General features: G+C 41.5%; 1 protein-coding gene across 2 annotated transcripts in view; it reads left to right on the top strand.

The window, feature by feature from the left end:
• LOC110155000 (DENN domain-containing protein 2D) overlaps window positions 1-23,911 on the top strand; it is a 43,945-nt gene that overhangs the window by 9,293 nt on the left and 10,741 nt on the right. Inside the window, exons 3-8 of one of the 2 annotated variants that reach the window (XM_055165630.1) lie at window positions 1,761-1,856; window positions 2,461-2,627; window positions 4,029-4,141; window positions 4,212-4,281; window positions 5,011-5,088; window positions 21,661-21,801. In XM_055165630.1, coding sequence (XP_055021605.1) covers window positions 1,761-1,856; window positions 2,461-2,627; window positions 4,029-4,141; window positions 4,212-4,281; window positions 5,011-5,088; window positions 21,661-21,801 — 665 coding nt within the window. Of the gene's footprint in view, window positions 1-1,757; window positions 1,857-2,460; window positions 2,628-4,028; window positions 4,142-4,211; window positions 4,282-5,010; window positions 5,089-21,660; window positions 21,802-23,911 lie in introns of both variants that reach the window. The other variant, XM_055165629.1, reaches the window with a different exon arrangement.

Raw genomic sequence — 23,911 nt, 5'->3', positions numbered from 1 at the left:
TCTGTTCTTCTGCTGATGTTCCGTTCTGTTCTTCTGCTGATGTTCCGTTCTGTTCTTCTGCTGATGTTCCGTGTTCTTCAGCTCTGTGTTTTCTGTTCTTCTGCTGATGTTCCGTTCTGTTCTTCTGCTGATGTTCGTTTCTGTTCTTCTGTTGATGTTCCGTGTTCTTCAGCTCTGTGTTCTGTTCTTCTGCTGATGTTTCGTGTGTTCTTCTGTGATGTTCATGTTCTTCGCTCTGCGTTTTCTGTTCTTCTGCTGATGTTCCGTGTTCTTCTGCTGATGTTCCGTTCTGTTCTTCTGCTGATGTTCTGTTCTGTTCTTCTGCTGATGTTTCGTCGTGTTCTTCTGCTGATGTTTCATGTTCTTCAGCTCTGTGTTCTGTTCTTCTGCTGATGTTCATGTTCTTCAGCTCTGCGTTTTCTGTTCTTCTGCTGATGTTCCGTTCTGTTCTTCTGCTGATGTTCCGTTCTTTTCTTCTGCTGATGTTCCGTTCTTGTTCTTCTGCTGATGTTCCGTTCTGTTCTTCTGCTGTTTCGTCGTGTTCTTCTGCTGATGTTCCATGTTCTTCAGCTCTGCGTTTTCTGTTCTTCTGCTGATGTTCCATGTTCTTGTTTTTCAGTTCTTCTGCGTGTTTTCTGTTCTTCTGCTGATGTTCCGTTCTGTTCTTCTGCTGATGTTCCGTTCTGTTCTTCTGCTGATGTTCCGTTCTGTTCTTTTCTGCTGATGTTTCCGTTCTGTTTCTTCTGCTGATGTTCCGTTCTGTTCTTCTGCTGATGTTTCCGTGTTCTTCTGCTGATGTTCCGTTCTGTTCTTCTGCTGATGTTTTCTGTCTTCTCTGATGTTCGTTCTGTTCTTCTGCTGATGTTTCGTCGTGTTCTTCTGCTGATGTTCCGTGTTCTTCAGCTCTTCGTGTTCTGTTCTTCTGCTGATGTTCCGTTCTGTTCTTCTGCTGATGTTCCGTTCTGTTCTTCTGCTGATGTTCCATGTTCTTCAGCTCTGTGTTCTGTTCTTCTGCTGATGTTTCGTCGTGTTCTTCTGCTGATGTTCCGTTCTGTTCTTCTGCTGATGTTCCGTTCTGTTCTTCTGTTGATGTTCCTGTTCTTCTGTTGATGTTCTTCTGTTCTTCTGTGATTTTCTGTTCTTCTGCTGATGTTCCTTCTGTTCTTCTGGTGATGTTCCTGTTCTTGTTCTTCTGCTGATGTTCGTTCTGTTCTTCTGCTGATGTTCCGTTCTGTTCTTCTGCTGATGTTCCGTTCTGTTCTTCTGCTGATGTTCCGTTCTGTTCTTCTGCTGATGTTCCGTTCTGTTCTTCTGCTGATGTTCCGTTCTTTTCTTCTGCTGATGTTCCGTTCTGTTCTTCTGCTGATGTTCCGTTCTGTTCTTCTGCTGATGTTCCGTTCTGTTCTTCTGCTGATGTTCCGTTCTGTTCTTCTGCTGATGTTCCGTTCTGTTCTTCTGCTGATGTTCCGTTCTGTTCTTCTGCTGATGTTCCGTTCTGTTCTTCTGCTGATGTTTGGTGTTCTTCTGCTGATGTTCGTTTTGTTCTTCTGCTGATGTTCCGTTCTGTTCTTCTGCTGATGTTCCGTTCTGTTCTTCTGCTGATGTTCCGTTCTGTTCTTCTGCTGATGTTCCGTTCTGTTCTTCTGCTGATGTTCCTTGTTCTTCTGCTGATGTTCCGTTCTGTTCTTCTGCTGATGTTCCGTTCTGTTCTTTTGCTGATGTTCCGTGTTCTTCTGCTGATGTTCCGTGTTCTCCAGCAGGCTCCAGTGCTCCAGGAGAAGGTGCGGATGGTCAGCAGGGGGTGGTCAAGAGGTTCAGCGCCCTCTTCACGTCTTTGCGCAAAATAAAGAGAGACCGTGAGTCTTCAGATTTACAGAATTATAAGAAAGAAACCAGGTCTAAACCAGGTCTAAACCAGGACTAAACCAGGACTAAACCAGGACTAAACCAGGACTAAACCAGGACAAAACCAGGACTAAACCAGGACTAAAACCAGGACTAAACCAGGACTAAACCAGGACTAAACCAGGTCTAAACCAGGACTAAAACCAGGTCTAAACCAGGTCTAAACCAGGTCTAAACCAGGACTAAACCAGGACTAAACCAGGACTAAACCCAAGCTAAAACCAGAGCTAAACTAGGAACTAAACCAGGACTAAACTAGGAACTAAACCAGGACTAAAGAAGGACTAAACCAGAATTAAACTAGGACTAAACCAGGACTAAACCAGGACTAAATCCAGAAGTAAACCAGGACTAAACTAGAACTAATCCAGGACTAAACCAGGACTAAACCCAAGCTAAAACCGGGTTTTAGCTCGACACATAAGTCCACAGCTAAACCAGGTCTAAACCAGAGCTAAAAACTAATAGACTAAACCAGGACTAAACCAGGACTAAACCAGGACTAAACCAGGACTAAACCAGGACTAACCCTCTGTTATACTGTTTTCTGTGCAGGGACCAAAGACCCGGAGCCGCCGGAGCCGCTGGGCCCGCTGGTGGAGGACCGGCAGCAGCGTTACGCCAGTGGACAGTACTTCTTCGAGTACCTGGTGGTGGTCGGTCTGAAGAAGGGCAGAGATGAGGGCAGCTACGAGCCGCAGATCTCCTACCAGTTCCCCAAGGTCTGCGACTCCAGCTTCTGATCCGGGCTCGAACCATGTTTTCTCCTCACAAAAAGACCTGGAGTTGTGTTTTGTTTCATTCAAATGTTTTCTGTCCATCATCTCCAAAACTCCAAATGCTCTGGTCCACCTCACGACGCCGTTTTGTTCATTAGAGTTTGGTTTTTCCAAGGCTCAAGGAGGAAACTTTATAAGAGTGAAGAGAAAGTGGGGTAATGCAGTCGCTTTAATCACTGTGACAGAAAAGTGAGGATATAAATAAAAGTGTTTATAGAAGGTGAGTCTGGCTGAGTGCAGCAGAACAGAGCTCAGAAGCACGACCGCTGGAAACGAGGCTTTAGTTTAGGTTTCGTTTATACGACGAGGGTCTGAACAGAAGACGCAAAAGTGGCGTCGCGTCTTCACTTTTTATTCCGCGTTTAGTCGAGTGTTTTCAGGAGTAAATCTGCTGCACACGGTCAAGCAAAAGTGTGTGGAATTGGATTGGGTATGAGTTTCATTAGTTACTTCTTCCATAAAGTCGTCCCGGTTGACTGGTTCTCCAGGTCTCGTCCAGATCCGTCTGACTCGACTGCGACGACCTGGTGCATCCAGAATTTGACAGAAGTTACTGCAGATCCTTCTCTGTTCACTAAGGCTACGTTCAGTCTGCACCTGAAGTGACCCAAATCAGATTTTTTGGCCTTTATGTTCCTGTATCTGATCTTTTAATGACTTTTTTCATCAAGGGCCACATTTCTAAACACAGACGAAGCAGAGGGACGATCGAGGGCCGTAGACTGATGGTGAATACAGTGAATAATTCAAATATGTGCAGGTTTAACACGTTAGAATGAGCCATCAGTCTTTATTCATGCTGTTACTTAAAACAACACACTAAATATTAAATATTCGCTCTATCAAGATAGATTTTCAAAAAACTTGCAGTAAAAAGTTCATTTTTAATTGATGCAAGGTCATTTGGGCCAAGAAAAATTTGTCTGAGGGCCGCATTTGGCCCACGGGCCATAGTTTGGACATGCCTGGTCTAGTGTTTTCTGATTCCTGATCTAGTCGCTGGAGAGAAATGAAATTGAGCGGAGACACTAGGTGGCACCAGCCTGAGTAGATTTTGTGTAACTTTCCATACTATGCCCCAGTGAAGGGGCATGGACCAGGGCTGTTCTCCTCCTCCCCTGTCCTCATGTTTTGCTGCAGTGTTTATTCTTGTTTGTCTGTCTCCTGGTCTGGTCCATGTCTAGTCTCCCCATGTCATACTGAATGTGTTTGTGTTTGTGATGTTCGGACGGGGTGGCAGGTCCAATTTCGATTCCTTTGTGTGTCCAGTACCTGTGAAGAAATAGACAATAAAGGCCATAAAGGTTATTCTTTCATGTATTCATTCGGCTCTGGTTCTTTCAGAGGGACGGGATGGGCCGCTCTCAAAGAGAGGAGGAAGAGAAGATCCTGAAGGCCATCACGCTCTTCTGTTTCCCAGAGGGCATTAACTGGGCTCCTCTGACCGAATATCACAGGTACTGACCCCTGACTGACCCCAACCTGACCCCAACCTGACCCTGACTGACCTGTGCTGTTGTGTTTCAGTGAGACCTTCTCGTTCGTCCTGACGGAGATCGATGGGAGCAGGAGGAACGGTTACTGCAGGAGGCTGCTGGTCAGTACTGTCCCTCACATCACAAAAATATCAGTATATCGAAATATCGCGATACTATAGTTCAGGAGAGTCAAACTAATTTTGTTCCGGGGGCCGTGTCCAACCTGCTTTGATCCCAATGAGGCCGGATCAGAAAACTCATGTCATATAAACCCCAAAAATAACAATAAATTCAAATATTTGTGCAGAGAAACACAAATCTATTACAGAAATCTTTTTTAATTGATGAACTCTTTCTTTTACAAAATATTATTATATTATGAACAACCTGAAACTTTAAGAAAAAATACAATTTCAACACAAAGTTTTAACATTAACTTGTGCAAACAGGAATAAGTCAATTTTTGTTGTAAAATCCTGCACTCGGCTCCACTTTTCTCATGTTGGACATTTTTCTGATGAGGGTGTCACGGTCAACAGTCAAAACGATCGTCCTTTAAGAGCGTTTGGAAAGAGACAAGTCTTCATTTGTGCTGCTCTGGTGGGAGGGGCCACGTACAGAGACGCTGGAGACGCTGCTGTGATAAACACCACAGAAAATTAACAAGATTTTAATAGAAAATATAATTAAAATATTTGAGTAGAAAATCAGTCGTGTTGTGTGTCGTGTGTGTCATTTGTGTGTTGTGTTGTGTGTCATGTGTGTGTCATGTGTGTCATTTGTGTGTTGTGTTGTGTGTCATGTGTGTGTCATGTGTGTCATTTGTGTGTTGTGTTGTGTGTGTGCAGCCCGGGGGAAAAGGAGCTCGTCCTCCAGAGGCCTACTGCATCATCAGTCGAGTGGCCTGCTTCGGACTCTTCTCTAAGGTAAAACCCCAGACTGTGAGTAAATGTACACGTCTCTAAACCGCCGCCCGACACGTTCAAAACAGAGAGAGACTTTACTGATCCTGAGGGAAAATCAAGTTTTGCTGCGGCGACATTTCCACTCTGCGTCTCAGGTTACGTTTACACCGAAACGAATCACTGTATCGGAAACGATTTGCGTCCAGACACGTCGTTTCTGTGTCCCCGATCAAAGTCTTCCCTCCGCACAGTAACGCGAAACCGCCTGAAACACTGGTCACATGACTAGACTGGCATAAGGAGCGAATCGCAGTGACGTGGTCCAATAAGGACGCGACTAGAGCTCCTACGTCAGAGTATCGGTGTTTTCAGGCATCCACACTGTGCCGGATCAGATCTGTACGAACATGAATTCGTGGGAGCTGGAGGCACCAGATCGTTCCGTCTCTGGAGCCGTTTTCCATCGGGTTAGTGTGAACAACACTACGGAAGCCGAGAAGGGTCACAACAAATGCAAACGCCGCAACAAATACAAAAGCTACAACACACCAAAAAAAAAGCCATAACGGAAATGACCGCGGGACTCTTATTTTAATGCAAACGCCACAACTACTACAACTACAACGTGAAACAAATAATGATAAAACAATAAATTACTTTTACTTACGTTTCCAACTTCTCCGTTCCTTTACTTTTCATGTTGTAGTTCTTCACTTGACGCTTGATCGGTCCGTCGGAAAACACAGTCCCGCGGTCACTTCCGTTGTGGCTTTTTAATGTGTTGTGGCTTTTAATGTGTTGTGGCTTTTTAATGTGTGTGTTGTGGCTTTTTAATGTGTTGCGGCTTTAATGTGTTGTGGTTTTTAATGTGTTGTGGCTTTTTAATGTGTTGTGGCTTTTAATGTGTGCGTTTGCGTTGTGTTGTGGTGTTTGATTTGTTGCGGCGTTTGCATTAAAATAGAGTCCCGCGGTCATTTCCGTTGTGGCTTTTTTTGGTGTGTTGTGGCTTTTTGTCGTGTTGTCGCGTTTGTTTTTGTCGCGGCGTTTGCGTTTGTTGTGACCCCTCTCGGCTTCCGTAGAACACTGCACCCACAACGAAAACGACTCGAATACGACTAGTGTGGACGGGGCCTCAGCGTCCTTTGTGTCAGAGTCAAAGGTCTCCGGTCGGTTTCACAGGACGACTGGTCAGGGTCAGATCTGTGTCAGGGCAGTTTGAGGAGAGGAAGGGCTCTCAGGACAAAAGTGTTCCTCCTGTGTCCTGCAGCGTCACAGCAGCCTCCAGGTGGCGCCAGGTGAACACAACAGGAAAGGTTCTTTATTTACTCCGCTCTGGTGTTTCTGTTGGCGATAAAATGGATCATTTCCTCCAAGTGTTTCCTCTGGAAGGTTTTCTGACACATTTGCTGCCACACATGGTGTAAAAATTCTTAAATGTCCTTAGCTCTTGGCACGGTTTCCATGGATACGAGACAAAACAAACAGCTTTGCTCTGCCGTGAGTCTCGACACTGTCCACGTTTACATGATGTTTTTTTAATTCCGAATGAATTGTTCTGAATTAAAATATCCTCCAAGTTTACACGGAAATAATAATGTTGAATTGTTTCTGTGTTAAACTTGTTAAATGTTCTTTATTTAATGTGTGTGAGCGTCTGGGGCGGGGAAGGTTCTGATTGGACAGAGACACAAACGGATTTACGTCTTTGGGAAGAAAACTCACACTTCAGCTGCTCCCGGCTTTTCTGTCATCTTGGTTTGTCGTTTCTCCACGGACACAAACACCGTCCAAACTTCTTTAAGCTTAAGTTTAATTCGGGATAATAATTTTCATTAGGAATTAAGTGTTTATATGTAAATGTGGCAATTTTGGTCTTAAAATGTTCGCATTAATCCGCTCGACATGATCCTGCTGTTTTTATTTAGCTTTTTTGTCTGTAATTAATTTCTGATATTGACCTGGCTCCACCTACGCCTCTGTAACATTTAGTTTATCAGAAGTTTCACACTGTGGGCCTCTTCACCCTTCCTCAGTCCACTTCCTCCTTCAGTCTGACGTAACCGCACACCACACGTCTTTATCTCGAGCGCATGTGTCCAGTCAGCAGACGAGCTGTGAAACCTGTGGTCACCGTGGCTCTGACAGTTTGGGTGGTGTTGAATTAAAGTTGTACTAACGTTTTTGTAGAGATGCACCTGCTTGTTTACATGGAGGTTTTATTTCTCTGTCAGGATTGTTGGCATTAAAGGGCCACTTTTTTTCTCCTGATTCTCTGTGTAAATGTGTTTAAAATAGAAGTGTGTTTCTGTCTTATTTTGGTATTTTAGTGCAGATTTGTTAAAAATGTGACTTTTGGGTGACTGATGTATCGAGTTAGGCTTTGTTTATGTCATTTTACAGATCTTCCTGAAGCGACACACATTTTTTCAGTTTGTAATAACAATATAATCCTCATTTGCTCACTTGATCATATTTTTAAAGATTTTTTGTCTTGTTCCTGATGTCCTATTAGCCTGATTCTTGAGTCTGTTTGACTTGGTGTAAACCGTGTGACCTGCAGCATTAGGATTCGTTCACTCGACAGTAGACGGGGACTTTTTTTATTGAACCAATCGTTGTTGTTTGGTCGTGACGTTTGTAAAGCTCCAAATCCTGTAGGAAGAAGGACAATAACGTCTTTACCTGAGATAAAATTCACCAAACATTCTCTTTGTTCCGGCTTTAAATCCTCGATCTCGGGAATCGTTGCCAACACAGAATGTCTGACTCTTCTCTGATTGGTCGGTGCACTTTCTACAACTTCCAGGGTTCTTGAAAAATGTTGATTTGGGAAGAAATATGAATTATTTCTTTACCTGCTGCCGTGAACGTAATTTGTAAACAGCGCAACACAAGAAACTTGTCAAAAAATCACTTTTAGGAAGGTAAAAATGTGTTGAGATACTGTGTTTTCCACACTATTAGGCGCTCTGGTCTATTTTCGAACTTTTTTCACAAATAAACCTCGTGGGACTTTAAATGAAACCCAACAGTGTGATGGGTGAGTGGTTTTGTTTGTTTGTTCGTTCACGGTGACTCTGGGCTTTGTTCAGTTGTGGCGTGTAGGGAGGGTGTGTCTGGGACCAACGGATTGTCGGCGTGTTCGCAGTGACTCAGTTGTTCAGTCGTGTCTAGAAGCGGCACGTTGCGCTCGTCGCTTTTTTCGGTTCGTTCCTCCGTTCCGTTCCTCGTCGGCGTGGAGTGATGAGTGTGTGTGTGGGGTGTGTTTCGCTGTGTGTTTGTGTGTTCTGTGTGGTGTGTGTTTGTAGTTTACTTTGAAGTCGTGCTGGGACACCTGAGTGGATTTGGGTTTGGGGCACTCCGGATTGTGCGGCGCAGTCCTTTTTTAAGCGATTAGAGGCTTAAAGGTTGTATGGAGGATTTTTTATATATTTTTTTGTTTCAAATTGTCAATGAAAGTTCAAAATAGCGTTACAGAGACGCAGCAGCTTTGGAATTATGAAGACCAAAAAAAAAAAAACTATGAAAATCCATCAACTGCGGACAGATAAACATCAGCCAGTAGATAAAGAGGCTGCCTCATTTTCTATTGGCTGTTGGGTTGTCAATCAAACTCCCTACGTTTCTAGTGTAACTGACTCTCCGGCGCGTGAGGATTACGTGGTTTATGCGGCGGTTCTTAGAGGCTTTTTCTAACTGTCGCTTCCTCACAATTCGCACAAAGTTTGTTGCGACGGCGGACGAGAATCCACGACCAGTTCGCCGCAAAACAAAGTCGGTTTTTGAGGTCGATGAAAGAAGAAGAGAAGAAGGAGAAAAGGAGCGAAGACAAACTGAGGTGATTCTTGGAGATTCCTTCCAGCGATGGCGCGACTGAAGCAGACGAAGGGTCTAAAAACTGACGCGTCGGTCGCTAAAATATTTCTAGACAGGAAACTTCAACAGTAATTCTGAACGAGGCTGTAAACAAACGTGATTTCTAGAGTAAAGTAGATGTTTCTACTGAGGAGCTGTGGAGGAGGAAGGTGGCGTCACACATGCACAACATTTGAAAAAAGGACTGTCGCTGTATTTCACTTCCCTTAAAAAAAATCCTCTATACAACCTTTAAGAGCGCGCCTGGAAAATATGGTTTATTGTAATTTACTTAAGTAATTAATACAATATATATAATGCAATTTTTTTATTTATATGTACATAGATTAACTAACAAACGGTACAATTCAGAGGGACTTTCCAGCTGATTGCTCTGTACCGGCGCCTTTAGGATCAACTACGGTCACGACATTTGAGTGTTGGACTCACGGCGCCGATGAGTCAGACGCAGGTTGTTACGTGACGAGCGCAGACGCTGCCGTTTACGGGCGGGACGTGATTAGCCCCTCTCAGCCCTGCCCCCACCTGGCACCACCGGGCACCGCCATGCTCCACCGTGTCTGGAGAAAAGGGAATCGGCGTGATCCGAGCACAAATATCCGCTCTGTTTCAAAGTCCGGAGACACCGTGTTGGATTGTTGTGGCTCTTGGTCGGCTGTCAATCATCGCTCCATATTTTTTATTATTTGAAATCACAATATTGTTCTACCATCGTGTGTGTAAATGTGAAGAGCGAAAAATGCTCAAAATCAGATATTTTCAGGACAGACTCAATAATGAGACAAACTGAATCAGATCTGGAGGAAGGCTCCAAGATTATAGATTACAGACTTTAAACTAGTTTCATCAGATTTTGAATTTTAAATACCATTGAATTTCTCACTTTGAAATGTCTTAACTCTGAAAAATGTTGTTTGAAATGTTTGAAAATAATTTTAGTTGCTGAAATAAGTTAAATTTTTCCATGTGTTTTAAATTCAAAATAAAAATTTGACCTTTTAATTTTTCAGCACAAATATTTTCAAGCCCTCAAATTCAACTGAATTCAATTGTAACTGAATTGAATTTTGAATTTTAAACTCTTTGAAAATGGACACTTGAAATTTCAGCTATTTAAAATTCACGTGTCATGCTTTTTCAAAGCTAAAAATTTCAAAGTGAGTCATTCAGCGGTATTTAAAATTCAAAATCTGCACAGCAAAAAGTGTAGTGTTAAAATTGGCTCTGATAGAATAATTTTTAACATTTTCTCAGTGTTTATCTGAGTCACTCTGTTCTAGAGTTAATTTAATATTTGTGTAAATGTTCATGAAGTAACACTGGACCAAAGTTCCTGTTTAACCCCAAATCCAGAGTTATATGAACGTTTAGAGAGTAAACAGATAACACTTTGTAGAGTTATCCTGATTTAACTCAACAACACACAGAGGAGTTTTATTTTTACACTTTATTTGAGTTAATTTAAGATGAAATTATGAACAAAAACTGGTTCTACTCTGGTGGGAGTTTGAAGTGGTGGGAGGAGCCAAATTAACACTAGTGGAAGTTGATTTAACACTAGAGGAAGTTGATTTAACACTAGTGGAAGTTGATTTAACACTAGTGGAAGTTGAATTAACACTAGAGGAAGTTGAATTAACACTAGTGGAAGTTGAATTAACACTAGAAAAAGTTGAATTAACACTAGTGGAAGTTGAATTAACACTAGTGGAAGTTGAATTAACACTAGTGGAAGTTGATTTAACACTAGAGGAAGTTGAATTAACACTAGAGGAAGTTGATTTAACACTAGTGGAAGTTGAATTAACACTAGAGGAAGTTGAATTAACACTAGAGGAAGTTGAATTAACACTAGTGGAAGTTGAATTAACACTAGTGGAAGTTGAATTAACACTAGAGGAAGTTGATTTAACACTAGAGGAAGTTGAATTAACACTAGAAGTTGAAGAAGTTGAATTCACTTTAACCATTTTGGCAAATAACCCCAACGCAAACCCTTATTTAACTTTCAAACCGTTAAAATAACACTTTCTGGGTTTAAAAACAACTCTGAACCTTTACCCCTCGAGTTTCTTCCCGTCTGATGAAACGTTGCCTTTCATAAACGGGCGATAAAAAGCGCCGACCACAGACGCAGAGTTGAACCGTCTGAGATTTAAAACGTCTGAGCTCAAAGTGAGACACGGCAGACCGCGAACCACAGACTGAAGCTGAGCGCGCACCTCTGCTTCCTGTCGGCAGTAAAATGACTCACAGCCGGAGTTACTTCAACACTTCAACACCTCAACACTGTTTTTACTTTTGTTTACACGAGCGGCTCTGTTGTTACGCGAGGGGAAAACAAGTCTTAATTAATGCACATTTACAGATGCGTCCGGTTGTTTTGGGTAAAGCTGCATTGCGTAAGTTTTCCGTTGGGGGTCTGTCACCTGCTTGTTTCCATGGATATGTCATTGCTTTGCCTCGAATGTCCCACATTGTGACTTTAAACAGCTCTACTTTACTTTATTTATTCAATTACAGGTGGTTTTGTTGCTCAAAAATCCCCAGAAAAACAGACATTGTGACTGTGAGCGGCGTCGCCTCTCCACAGATCTGACCTGGAACTTGGTCTGCTGGTTCTGTTCTGGTTTAGACCTGGTCCAGTTCAGATTTGGAGCCTTTTAGTCTCAGATTTTTTTAGCATTTAGTGTTTAGACTTTCACTAGAACTTTACTTGAGTTGTTTTGTTTTGGTTCTTTCTGAAGTGAAATGTTTCTTCCTGTATTTCTAGAAGAACATTTTTCGTTCATTTTCTCAAAAGCTAAACACCAAAAGAGCTTTAAATTTATTTAAGGGTGTGTTGTTTCTATGGAGACGTCATTGCTCGGCCTGGAATGTCCCACATTGTGACTTTAAACAGCTCTACTTTACTTTATTTATTCAATTACAGGTGGTTTTGTTGCTCAAAAATCCCCAGAAAAACAGACATTGTGACTGTGAGCGGCGTCGCCTCTCCACAGATCTGACCCGGAACTTGGTCTGCTGGTTCTGTTCTGGTTTAGACCTGGTCCAGTTCAGATTTGGAGCCTTTAGTCTCAGATTTTTTACCATTTAGAGTTTAGACTTTCACTAGAACTTTACTTGAGTTGTTTTTTTTTTTTTTTCCTGAACTTTCTTTCTCATTTTACCAAAGACTAAACACCAAAAGAGCTGTAATTTTATTTAAAGGTGTGTTGTTTCCATGGAGACGTAATTTCTCTGTCTGGAATGGTCCACAGTGTGACATTAAACAGCTCGACTTTAATTTATTTTTAATTTATTTTAGTTACAGGTGGTTTTGTCGCTCAAAAATTCCTTGAAAAACAAACATTCTGAGTGTGAGCGGCGTCGCCTCTCCACAGATCTGACCTGTATCTTCTGTCTGCTGGTTCTGTTCTGGTTTAGACCTGGTTGAAAACTGATTTGGAGCCTTTAGTTTCAGATTTGTTTTCATTTAGTGTTTAGACTTTTACTAGATTTCTACTTTGGTTGTCTTTTTGTTTTTTTTTGGTTCTTTCTGAAGTGAAAGGTTCCTCGCCGTGGTTCTAGAAGCACATTTTTCGTTCATTTTCCCAGAAGCTAAACACCAAAAGCGCTTTAAATTTATTTAAAGGTGTGTTGTTTCTATGGAGCCGTCTTTGCTTTGCCTGGAATGTTCCACAGTGTGACTTTAAACAACTCTACTTTATTTATTCAATTTCAGGTGGTTTTATAGCTCAAAAATACCTCAAAAGACAGACACTGTGACTGTGAGCGGCGTCGCCTCTCCACAGATCTAACCTGTATCTCGGTCTAGTTTGGGTTTCATGAAGATAGAAAGGTTTAATGCCATACTGTGGAATGTTCCAGATGAAGCAATAACATCTCCATGCAGAAATGCGTTTGAAGGAGCCTCCACTAGAGGATTTCACAATGCAGCTTAGATTTTTTACTTTAGTTTTTACATTTTTCGAGTGGTTCTGAAGCAGGTTCGGTTCAGTTTGGTTCAGAAGCAGATTCAGTTCCGAGGCAGGTTCGGTTTTCAGTTTGGTTCCGAGGCAGGTTCGGTTCAGTTCAGTTCGGTTCCGAGGCAGGTTCGGTTCAGTTTGGTTCCGAGGCAGGTTCGGTTCCGAGGCAGGTTCGGTTCAGTTTGGTTCAGAGGCAGGTTCGGTTCCGAGGCAGCTTCGGTTCAGAGGCAGGTTCGGTTCAGTTCGGTTCAGAGGCAGGTTCGGTTCCGAGGCAAGTTCGGTTCCGAGGCAGGTTCGGTTCAGTTCGGTTCCGAGGCAGGTTCGGTTCAGTTCGGTTCAGAGGCAGGTTTTTCGGTTCCGAGGCAGGTTCGGTTTCAGAGGCAGGTTCCGGTTCAGAGGCAGGTTCGGTTCAGTTCGGTTCCGAGGCAGGTTCGGTTCAGTTCGGTTCAGAAGCAGGTTCGGTTCCGAGGCAGGTTCAGTTCCGAGGCAGGTTCGGTTCCGAGGGCAGGTTCGGTTCCGAGGCAGGTTCAGTTCCGAGGCAGGGTTGTTTCTGAAGCATGTTTGGTTCAGGTTTGGGTCAGAAACAGGTCACGCTCATAAAAGAGAAGCTCCGTCTCTGAACCACACCCTGCGCTGTTATTGAGCTGTGAAAATCCACCACACGACATCAGATCTGCAGCCGGTGATCAGATGACAAGTGACGTTACTTTTGTTTGTTTTTTTGTTTAAAAGACTGAAGTCCTTTGTATTTATGAAACCAATGAAATGCTACAAAGAACACAGAATTTTATTTCTGCACGTAACAAAAACATTTTGAACTCTAAAAACAAAAAGACACTTGGTTGATGCTCATTTTCAAATAAAATACTCAAATGTCTATTTGAGTTCTCGTAGGAAATAAAAATCCAAACTTAAATGATCCACCTACAGTGAAACAAAAATGCGTCTGCTTCTGTGTCCCGTCATCTTTTTATCATGTGTAAACCTTTTTTTTTAAATTATTATTATTTTTATTAATGGATTTGTACAAGTCAATTACATTTGAAGCACAAAATAGAAAAATAGAGCACTTTTTGTACAAACACAATCTGTTACTTGTCTCCATAGAAACAAGCAGGTGACGGACCCTCTGTGAACATTATGTTACACAGTGCAGCTTTAAGTAGTCCCAGCTGTGCCTCTGTCGGACCCGTGTGTGTGTGAAAGACTTTAGTTTTGCTTCTGTATTATGTTGTGTTGTGTTTTATTATGTTGTGTTGTATTATGTTATGTTGTGTTGTATTATGTTGTTTTTATTATGTTGTGTTGTGTTTTATGATGTTTGTATTATGTTGTTAATATGTTGATTTTGTTGTGTTGTATTTATGTTGTTTGTTGTGTTTTATTTCATGTTTGTTTATTATGTTGTGTTGTGTTTATTTGACAGTGTTTGTTTTTATGTTTATGTTGTTTTATTTATGTTGTGTTGTGCTGTGTTTTATTATGTTGTGTTGTATTATGTTTGTCAGAGCTTCATGTTGTGTTCATCTTGTATTATGTTGGAAGTGTTGTGTTGAAATGTTGTGTTGTATTAGTTCTGTTTTGTTGTTTATGTTTGTTGTATTATGTTGTTTCTTGTTGTATTAGTTGAAAGTGTGGTGCACAATTTAGGTTTGTTGTGTTTGTTGTTGTTGTATTAGTTGTGTTGTGTTGTATTATTGTTGTGTTGTGTTGTATTATTGTTGTGTTGTATTATTGTTGTGTTGTGTTGTATTATTGTTGTGTTGTGTGTATTTGTTTGTTGTTTGTATTATGTTGTTGTTTTATTGTGTATTATGTTTGTGTTGTTATTTATGTGTGTGTGTTGTATTATTGTTGTGTTGTATTATGTTGTGTTGTGTTGTATTATGTTGTGTTGTGTTTTATTATGTTGTGTTGTGTGTGTTTATTATGTTGTGTTGTGTTGTATTATTGTTGTGTTGTGTTTTTATTGTGTTGTGTTGTATTATGTTGTGTTGTTTATATTGTGTTGTGTATATTGTGTTGTGTTGTATTATTGTTGTGTTGTATTATTGTTGTGTTGTGTTGTATTATTGTTGTGTTGTATTATTGTTGTGTTGTATTATTGTTGTGTTGTGTTGTATTATTATTGTGTTGTATTATTGTTGTGTTGTGTTGTATTATTGTGTTGTGTTGTTGTATTATTGTTGTGTTGTGTTGAATATTATTATGTTTGTGTTGTGTTGTATTATTGTTGTGTTGTGTTGTGTTTTATTATGTTGTGTTGTGTTGTATTATGTTGTGTTGTGTTGTGTTGTATTGTGTTGTGTTGTGTTGTGTTATGTTTGTGTTGTGTTGTATTATGTTGTGTTGTGTTGTGTTTTATTGTGTTGTGTTGTATTATGTTTGTGTGTGTGTTTTATTGTGTTGTGTTGTATTATGTTGTGTTGTGTTGTATTATGTTGTGTTGTGTTGTATTATGTTGTGTTGTGTTTTTTATTATGTTGTGTTGTATATGTTGTTGTTGTATTATGTTATTTGTTTAGTGTTTTGGTTGTATTATGTTGTATGTGTTGTTTGTTGTAGTGTGTTTGTAATATTTGTTGCAAATTATGTTGTGTTGTGTTGTATTATGTTGTGTTGTGTTGTGTTTTATGTTGTTTGTGTTGTTTATGTTTGTGTTGTGTGTTGTATTTTGTTGTTTGTGTTGTGTTGTGTTGTATTATGTGTTGTGATTGTGTTGTGTTGTATTTATGTTGTGTTGTTTGTATTATGTATTGTGTTGTGTTTATTGTGTGTTGTTATGTTGTGTTGTGTTGTGTTGTGTTGTATGTTTGTTGTTGTTGTGTTGTATTATGTTGTGTTTGTGTGTTGTATGTTGTTGTTGTTTTATTTGTTGTTGTTGTGTTGTATTATGTTGTGTTGTGTTGTATTATGTTTGTTATTTGTGTTGTTTTTATTATGTTGTTGTGTTGTGTGTTGTTGTATTTGTTTGTGTTGTGTTTTTGTGTTGTGTTGTGTTGTGTTATATTGTGTTGTGTTGTGTTGTGTTGTGTTGTATGTATGTGTTGTTGTTTATTTGTTGTGTGTGTATTGTTTATTATGTTGTGTTGTGTATTATGTTGTGTTGTGTTGTATTATGTTGTGTGTGTTTGTATTATGTTGTGTTGTATTATGTATTGTGTTGTGTTGTGTTGTGTTGTATTATGTTGTGTTGTGTTTTATTATGTTGTGTTGTGTTTTATTATGTTGTGTTATTGTGTTGTGTTGTGTATTATGTTGTGTTGTGTTGTATTATGTTTGTTGTATTATGTTGTTGTTGTTATTTGTGTTGTGTTGTGTTGTGTTTTATGTTGTGTGTTGTGTTGTGTTGTGTTGTATTGTGTTGTGTGTGTTGTGTTGTGTTGTGTTGTGTTGTATTGTGTTGTTGTGTTGTGTTGTATTATGTTGTGTTGTGTTGTATTATTGTTGTGTTTGTTGTATTTTGTTGTGTTGTATTTTGTTGTATTGTGTTGTGTTGTGTTTGTGTTGTGTTGTATTGTGTTGTTTGTGTTGTTGTATTGTGTTGTTGTTGTTTGTATGTTTGTGTGTTGTGTGTGTGTGTATGTTGTATTATTGTTGTGTTGTGTTGTATTATTGTTGTGTTGTATTATGTTGTATTATGTTGTGTATGTGTGTGTGTTGTGTTGTATGTTGTGTTGTGTTTGTGTGTGTGTGTGTGTGTGTTGTGTTGTGTTGTATTGTTTGTTGTGTTGTGTTGTGTTGTGTTGTATTGTTGTTGTGTTTGTTGTATTGTGTTGTGTTGTTGTGTGTATTATGTTGTGTTGTGTTGTATGTGTTGTGTTTGTATTATTGTTGTGTTGTGTTGTATTATTGTTGTGTTGTTGTGTTGTTGTAGTGTGTTGTGTTGTGTTGTATTATGTTGTGTTGTTGTGTTGTGTTTGTTGTGTTTGTGTGTTGTGTGTATTATGTTGTGTTGTGTTGTATTATGTTGTGTTGTATTATGTTGTGTTTGTGTTGTGTTGTATTATGTTGTGTTGTTGTTTATTGTGTTGTGTTGTGTTGTTATTTTTGTGTTGTTATGTGTTGTGTATTTGTGTTTGTGTTGTATTATGTTGTGTTGTGTTTTATTATGTTGTGTGTGTTGTTGTGTTGTGTTGTTTGTGTTGTGTTGTGTTGTGTATGTTGTGTTGTGTGTTGTGTTGTTTTATTATGTTGTGTTGTGTTGTGTTTGTTTATGTTGTTGTGTTGTATGTTGTGTTGTTTTATTATGTTGTGTTGTGTTTTATTATGTTGTGTTGTGTTTTATTATGTTGTGTTGTGTTGTATTATGTTGTGTTGTTTTATTATGTTGTGTTGTGTTGTATTATGTTGTGTTGTGTTGTGTTGTTGTATTATGTTGTGTTGTGTTTTATTATGTTGTGTTGTATTGTGTTGTATTGTGTTGTGTTGTGTTTATATTGTGTTGTGTTGTTGTTGTGTTGTATTGTATTGTGTGTGTTGTATTTTGTTGTGTTGTGTTGTATTTTGTTGTATTATGTTGTATGTTGTGTTGTATTTGTGTTGTGTTGTGTTGTGTTGTATTTGTGTGTTGTGTTGTGTTGTTTGTGTGTGTTGTGTTGTGTTGTGTTGTGTTGTATTATGTTGTGTTGTGTTGTGTTGTATTATGTTGTGTTGTTGTGTTGTATGTTGTATTGTGTTGTGTTGTGTTGTGTTGTGTTGTATTTTGTTGTATTATGTTGTGTTGTGTTGTTTGTGTTGTATTATTGTTGTTATGTGTGTGTGTATTATGTGTGTGTATTATGTTGTGTTGTATTATGTTGTGTTGTGTTGTGTTGTTGTTATGTTGTGTTGTATTGTGTTGTATTGTGTTGTGTTGTGTTGTGTTGTATTTTGTTGTATCATGTTGTATTGTGTTGTATTGTGTTGTGTTGTATCATGTTGTGTTGTGTTGTGTTCTTTGTGTCCTTTATTACCAGATCAAAGTTTGCTGTATTTGTTTTGGCCATAGAACTGGAGCTCGACTTTGAGCCTGTTTCTTTCTTTACTCACTGCACAAAAGCTCCTCCCTCTGCTCGCGCTTTTGTCCCGTGTGAGAAAGTCACTCACAGGTTTTACTTCTACTAGTTTTACTCAGCAAAAAAAAAATATATATATATGTAGGACTTTTAAAGATTATATATATATATATAACTCTTGTGAGGTTTAAATCATGTTCTAATGTTCCCTCCTCAAAATCAGAGCTGGAGTTGGGTTTTGTTTCATTCACATGTTTGAGTAAATCTTTATTCTTCTTCTGTCTGTCTACATCTCCAAAGCTCAAAATGCTCAGGAACCAGAAAGTTGGTTCAGGAACCTAATAAAAACGTGTTTTTTTCCAAGCGAAACATGACGGCACCGTGAACGTGAGCAGGTTCATCTGGTCACATGTGGAAAAACAAAGTAAACGTGTCATGAACATGAAGAAGAAATCAGGAGACAGAAGATTGAGCCGTGGTCAGAGGAGGAGAACAAATATTTGCTGTATCCATGTTCGACCAGTGACGTTTCATCTTTGGATTGAACGTCACCGTCACCGAATCCACAGCAGACGTTTGTCCACAGTAGACGTTTGTCCACGGCAGACGTTTGTCCGCTGCAGATGTTTCTCTACAGTAGACGTTTGTCCACAGTAGACGTTTCTCCACAGCAGACGTTTGTCCACAGCAGACGTTTTTCCACAGTAGACGTTTGTCCACGGCAGACATTTGTCCACAGCAGACGTTTGTCCACAGTAGACGTTTGTCCACAGTAGACGTTTGTCCACAGCAGACGTTTGTCCACAGCAGACGTTTGTCCACAGTAGACGTTTGTCCACGGCAGACGTTTGTCCACAGCAGACGTTTGTCCACGGCAGACGTTTGTCCACGGCAGATGTTTGTTCACGGCAGATGTTTATCCACAGCAGATGTTTGTCCACGGCAGATGTTTCTCCACTGCAGACGTTTCTCCACAGCACAGCAGACGTTTATCCACGGCAGACGTTTGTCCACGGCAGACGTTTTGTCCACGGCAGACGTTTGTCCACGGCAGACGTTTGTCCACGGCAGACGTTTGTCCACGGCAGACGTTTCTCCACTGCAGACGTTTGTCCACAGCACAGCAGATGTTTATCCACGGCAGACGTTTCTCCACAGTAGACGTTTCTCCACAGTAGACGTTTGTCCACGGCAGACGTTTGTCCACGGCAGACGTTTGTCCACAGTAGACGTTTGTCCGCGGCAGATGTTTCTCCACAGTAGACGTTTCTCCACAGTAGACGTTTCTCCACAGTAGACGTTTCTCCACGGCAGACGTTTGTCCACGGCAGACATTTCTCCACTGCAGACGTTTCTCCACGGCAGATGTTTGTCCACAGTAGACGTTTCTCCACAGTAGACGTTTGTCCACGGCAGACGTTTGTCCACGGCAGACGTTTGTCCACGGCAGACGTTTGTCCACAGCACAGCAGACGTTTCTTCACCGCAGACGTTTCTCCATTTTGGTCCCCGGATTATCTTGTGCAGGAACCAGCACCTTTCTGTCCTGAAAACGGTTCTTGTGATGTCATGAAGTGATTTTCAGGTTCAGTTTTCAGGTTTTCAGGTTTTTCAGCAGCTCCTTTTTCAGTTTGAGAGAAGAACTCGGCCTAAATGTGCAGGTTTGTGAGTTTAACATGTGAATGAAACAAAACACAACTCCAGGTCTGTGTGACGAGGGAATGAAATCTGAACAGATCCAAAACTAGTGTCATCTGAACCCTGAAAGTGTTTCTCTGCTTGGGCCTTTGATAGTTTCTGTGCTGGTAAAAACCGTTGACTGTATAAGAAATAAAAACACAGGTGGAAGAAGTGCTCAGTTTTGTTACTTTAGCAAAAAATCCTCAATTAAAAGTAAAAGTGTCACATGAAAGAATCTACTTGTTTAAAAAGTGAAAGTCTTTTGCTGCTCTGTCGGACTTTTCAGGAGCTCTCAAACGATAATAAAAATACTTGATGAGGAAAACGAGATTAGATTACATCGGAAAATGATGTAATATGGGCCGTTTGATTTTCAGACCCCGATAAAAGTGAAATCAGTTTTCCGTAATCAGTCCTTTTTAAACAGGTCCAGTTCTGTGTGACTATCGGTGAAATCAGGTCGGGGTCGGACGGCTGCACCAACACGTCCCGTCACAAAACACAAAACGCTCCGGACGACGGCGTGAACGAGCGCGGCGTCTTCTATCAGGTCCTCAGTGTGTTGTGTAACGCTCTGGCAGTGTCGGGGAGTAACAGATTACATGTACCAGAGTAATCAGAGTTACAAAGTGATGGATTGGATTAGTTACTAGGGATTTAACTGTTTTCAGTTTTTTTTTTTTTTTTTTCAGTAATTCCACTTGACTACTAAAACCAGGACCAGGACTAAAACCAGGACTAAAACCAGGACTAAAACCAGGACTCTAACCAGGACTAAACCAGGACTAAACCAGGACTAAAACCAGGACTAAACCAGGACTAAAACCAGGAACTAAAACCAGGACTAAAACCAGGACTAAAACCAGGACTAAACCAGGACTAAACCAGGACTAAACCAGGACTAAAACCAGGACTAAAACCAGGACTAAAACCAGGACTAAACCAGGACTAAAACCAGCAGGCTAAACCAGGACTAAAACCAGGACTAAAACCAGGACTAAAACCTGCTGACGTGTCTCTTCTTCTATCAATAATATTTTTAATTTGGTTCAGTAAAATCTGGACTTTTTATTTTCTTTTATCAGACAAAACTTCTTATGTGAAGATTTCCTCGTCTTTGTTTCTCTACAACAAATCAAGTAATCCAAAGTAATCAGATTACATTACTCACTTTAAGTCATTTAATGGATTCTGTTACAAACTACATTTTGGGGTATGTAATCTGTAATCTGTAGGGGATTACATTTTAAAAGTAACACTCCAACACTGCGCTCTGGACATGTGAGGACCTGTCGCCTTCACACGGACATATCTCAGGTCCTCATCACGGAAATCACACTTTTCTTGGAAACGTTTTTCCAGGTCGGTGCTTTGTACAATCAGGGACCTTTTATCACAACCAAATCCATACAGAGCAACAAGTGGAGTGTTAAAATCAACTCTCACAGAATCATTTTGAATCCAATCTGTTCTAGAGTTAATTTAACACTTTTGGAAATGTTCATGTTCAAATGTTCAACACTGGACCAAAGTTCCTGTTTAACCCCAAATCCAGAGTTAAATGAACGTTTAGAGAGTAAACAGATAACACTTTGTAGAGTTATCCTGATTTAACTCAACAACACACAGAGGTGGTTTATTTTTACACTTTATTTGAGTTAATTTAAGATGAAATTATGAACAAAACTGGTTCAAACTGGTTCTTCTCTGGTGGGAGTTTGAAGTGGTGGGAGGAGCCAAATTAACACTAGTGGAAGTTGAATTAAGTTCAACCAAATCAACTCTGGTAAATCACCCCAACTCCAACACATTTAACTTTCAAAGAGTTAAAATAACTCTTCAGAGAGGTGAGATGTATTGGCCTCAAAGTGTCACAATACAGTATAGTAATATAAATGTAGAGAGTAATTAAGGTACAGAGTGCGTTTAACTTTATTATATTTATTAAATTTACCAGGAGATGAAGTTGGAAAGTGCAGCACATTGACGTTATGGAAATTTCAGTGTCCAAATAAACTGAATGAGTCTGTGTAATGTCCCAGAAGTGTGACCTCGACGTGTTTGTGTTTCAGATCTTCGACGAGGTGGAGAAGCGGCGGCAGATCTCCATGGCGATGATCTACCCGTTTATGCAGAAGCTCCGTGAGGCGGCGTTCCCCGCTCCAGGAAACACCGTGGAGATCAAGAGCTTCATCCCGGAGTCCGGCACCGAGGTCAGTGTCCTGAGGGACGACCGTGAGGGTCTGAGCGACGACCGTGAGGGTCTGAGCGACGACCGTGAGGGTCTGAGGGACGACCGTGAGGGTCTGAGGGACGACCGTGAGGGTCTGAGCGACGAGGGTCTGAGGACCGTGAGGGTGAGGACCGTGAGGGTCTGACGAGTGAGAGGACGACCGTGAGGGTCTGAGCGACGACCGTGAGGGTCTGAGGACGAGTCGTGAGGAAGAGGGTTCTGAGGGTGACGACCGTGGTCTGAGGACGACCGTGAGGGTCTGAGCGACGACCGTGAGGGTCTGACCGTGTGGGTCTGTCTGAGCGACGACCGTGAGGGTCTGAGCGATGGTCGTGAGGGTCCGTGAGGGTCTGAGCGACGACCTGTGGGTCTGAGGGACGACCGTGAGGTCTGCGACGACGGTGAGGGTCTGAGGACGACCGTGAGGGTCTGAGCGACGACCGTGGGTCTGAGGACGACCGTGAGGGTCTGAGCGGTGAGGGTCTGAGAGGGTCTGAGCGACGACCGTGGGTCTGACGACGGTCGTGAGAGGTCTGAGGACGACCGTGAGGGTCTGAGCGACGACCGTGTGGGTCTGAGGGACGACCGTGAGGGTCTGAGCGACGACCGTGAGGGTCTGAGGGACGACCGTGAGGGTCTGAGCGACGACCGTGAGGGTCTGACGACGACCGTGAGGGTCTGAGCGACGACCGTGTGGGTCTGAGCGACGACCGTGAGGGTCTGAGCGACGACCGTGAGGGTCTGAGCGACGACCGTGAGGGTCTGAGCGACGACCGTGTGGGTCTGAGCGACGACCGTGAGGGTCTGAGTGATCGTGATCTTCGTGAGGGTCTGAGCGATCGTCGTGAAGGTCTGAGTGATCGTGATCGTGTGAGGTCTGATCGATCGTGAGGGTCTGAGGTCTGATCGTTGTGAGGGTCTGATCGATCGTTGTGAGGGTCTGATCTGAGGTCTGATCGATCTCTGTGAGGGTCTCGATCGTGAGGTCTGAGTGATCGTTGTGAGGGTCTGAGGGTCTGAGCGCTGTAGAGTTTTGTCTTGTATTGTTTGTTAACCTCAGGTTTTGTCACATGATCAAACGGACAGTTTTTATTTATTATTTTATGAAGTTCTTACAGGTGTTATTACAGAAATAAAGTTTCCTCAGTGTGGGCAGGATAAATGTTGTTCTGCCGGTTTCTTGATGAGTGGGAGGAGTCAGTGTGACCTGCAGGGGGAGAAGAGGGGCCCAAGTGAACCACACCCCTGAGCCTCACACCGACAGCGAGCGTGTGTGTGTTTTGTGTGTGTGTTTTGTATGTGTGGGTGTGTGCGCGTGTGTGTTTTATGTGTGTGTTTTGTGTTGGAGCTTAGTTCACAGCAGAAGTGACTCACATCGGGACCGTGACCTGAATCTGATGATGTAACAGGATCTCACTTTTCTTCAAACAAAAAAACAAACACAAACACATTTGAGGAGCAGAACTTTTCACACACTTTTATTTTTTATTATAGTGTAACAAAAATACATGACACAACATTACACTGAATATCACCGTGACGACGTGAGGCCCCGGGGCTAAAACTCAGACCGGGTGAGTCTTTTCCTGTGAGGAGTTTGCATGTTCTACGTGTGTCAGGACATGTTCCTCCCTCAAAGAACAAGAGACACTGAAGGACAAACGGGTCGAACGCAGGAGACACGTTTCACTTTCAGGGTCCGTAAAATATCTTCATGCAGAGATCCTGTCGTGTGCTGGTCTGAGTGCAGATGTTGAGTTGTGTGTATTTATAGGTATAGGTGTGTGTGTGTGTGTGTGTGTGTGTGTGTGTGTGTGTGTGTGTGTGTGTGTGTGACGTGTCCCCACACAGCTCCGTAGGTTCAGTCTTGTCTATGTGAGGGTAAAAGGAAAGAGCAGAAGTGAATGTTGCGACGTGTCTGGACTTATTTTTACCAGAGAATCTTTCAAACCTGTCACACACACACACATACACACACACACACACACACACACACACACACACACACACACACACACACACACACACACACACACAGACACACATACACACATACACATACATACACACATATACACATATACACATAC

Source organism: Boleophthalmus pectinirostris, unplaced genomic scaffold, assembly GCF_026225935.1.
Source record: "Boleophthalmus pectinirostris isolate CB_2022bp ecotype Guang Dong unplaced genomic scaffold, ASM2622593v1 HiC_scaffold_8, whole genome shotgun sequence".
Classification (NCBI taxonomy): domain Eukaryota; kingdom Metazoa; phylum Chordata; class Actinopteri; order Gobiiformes; family Gobiidae; genus Boleophthalmus; species Boleophthalmus pectinirostris.
The sequence above is the reverse complement of the archived record's forward strand: the minus strand, read 5'-3'. Positions and strand labels throughout refer to the sequence as shown.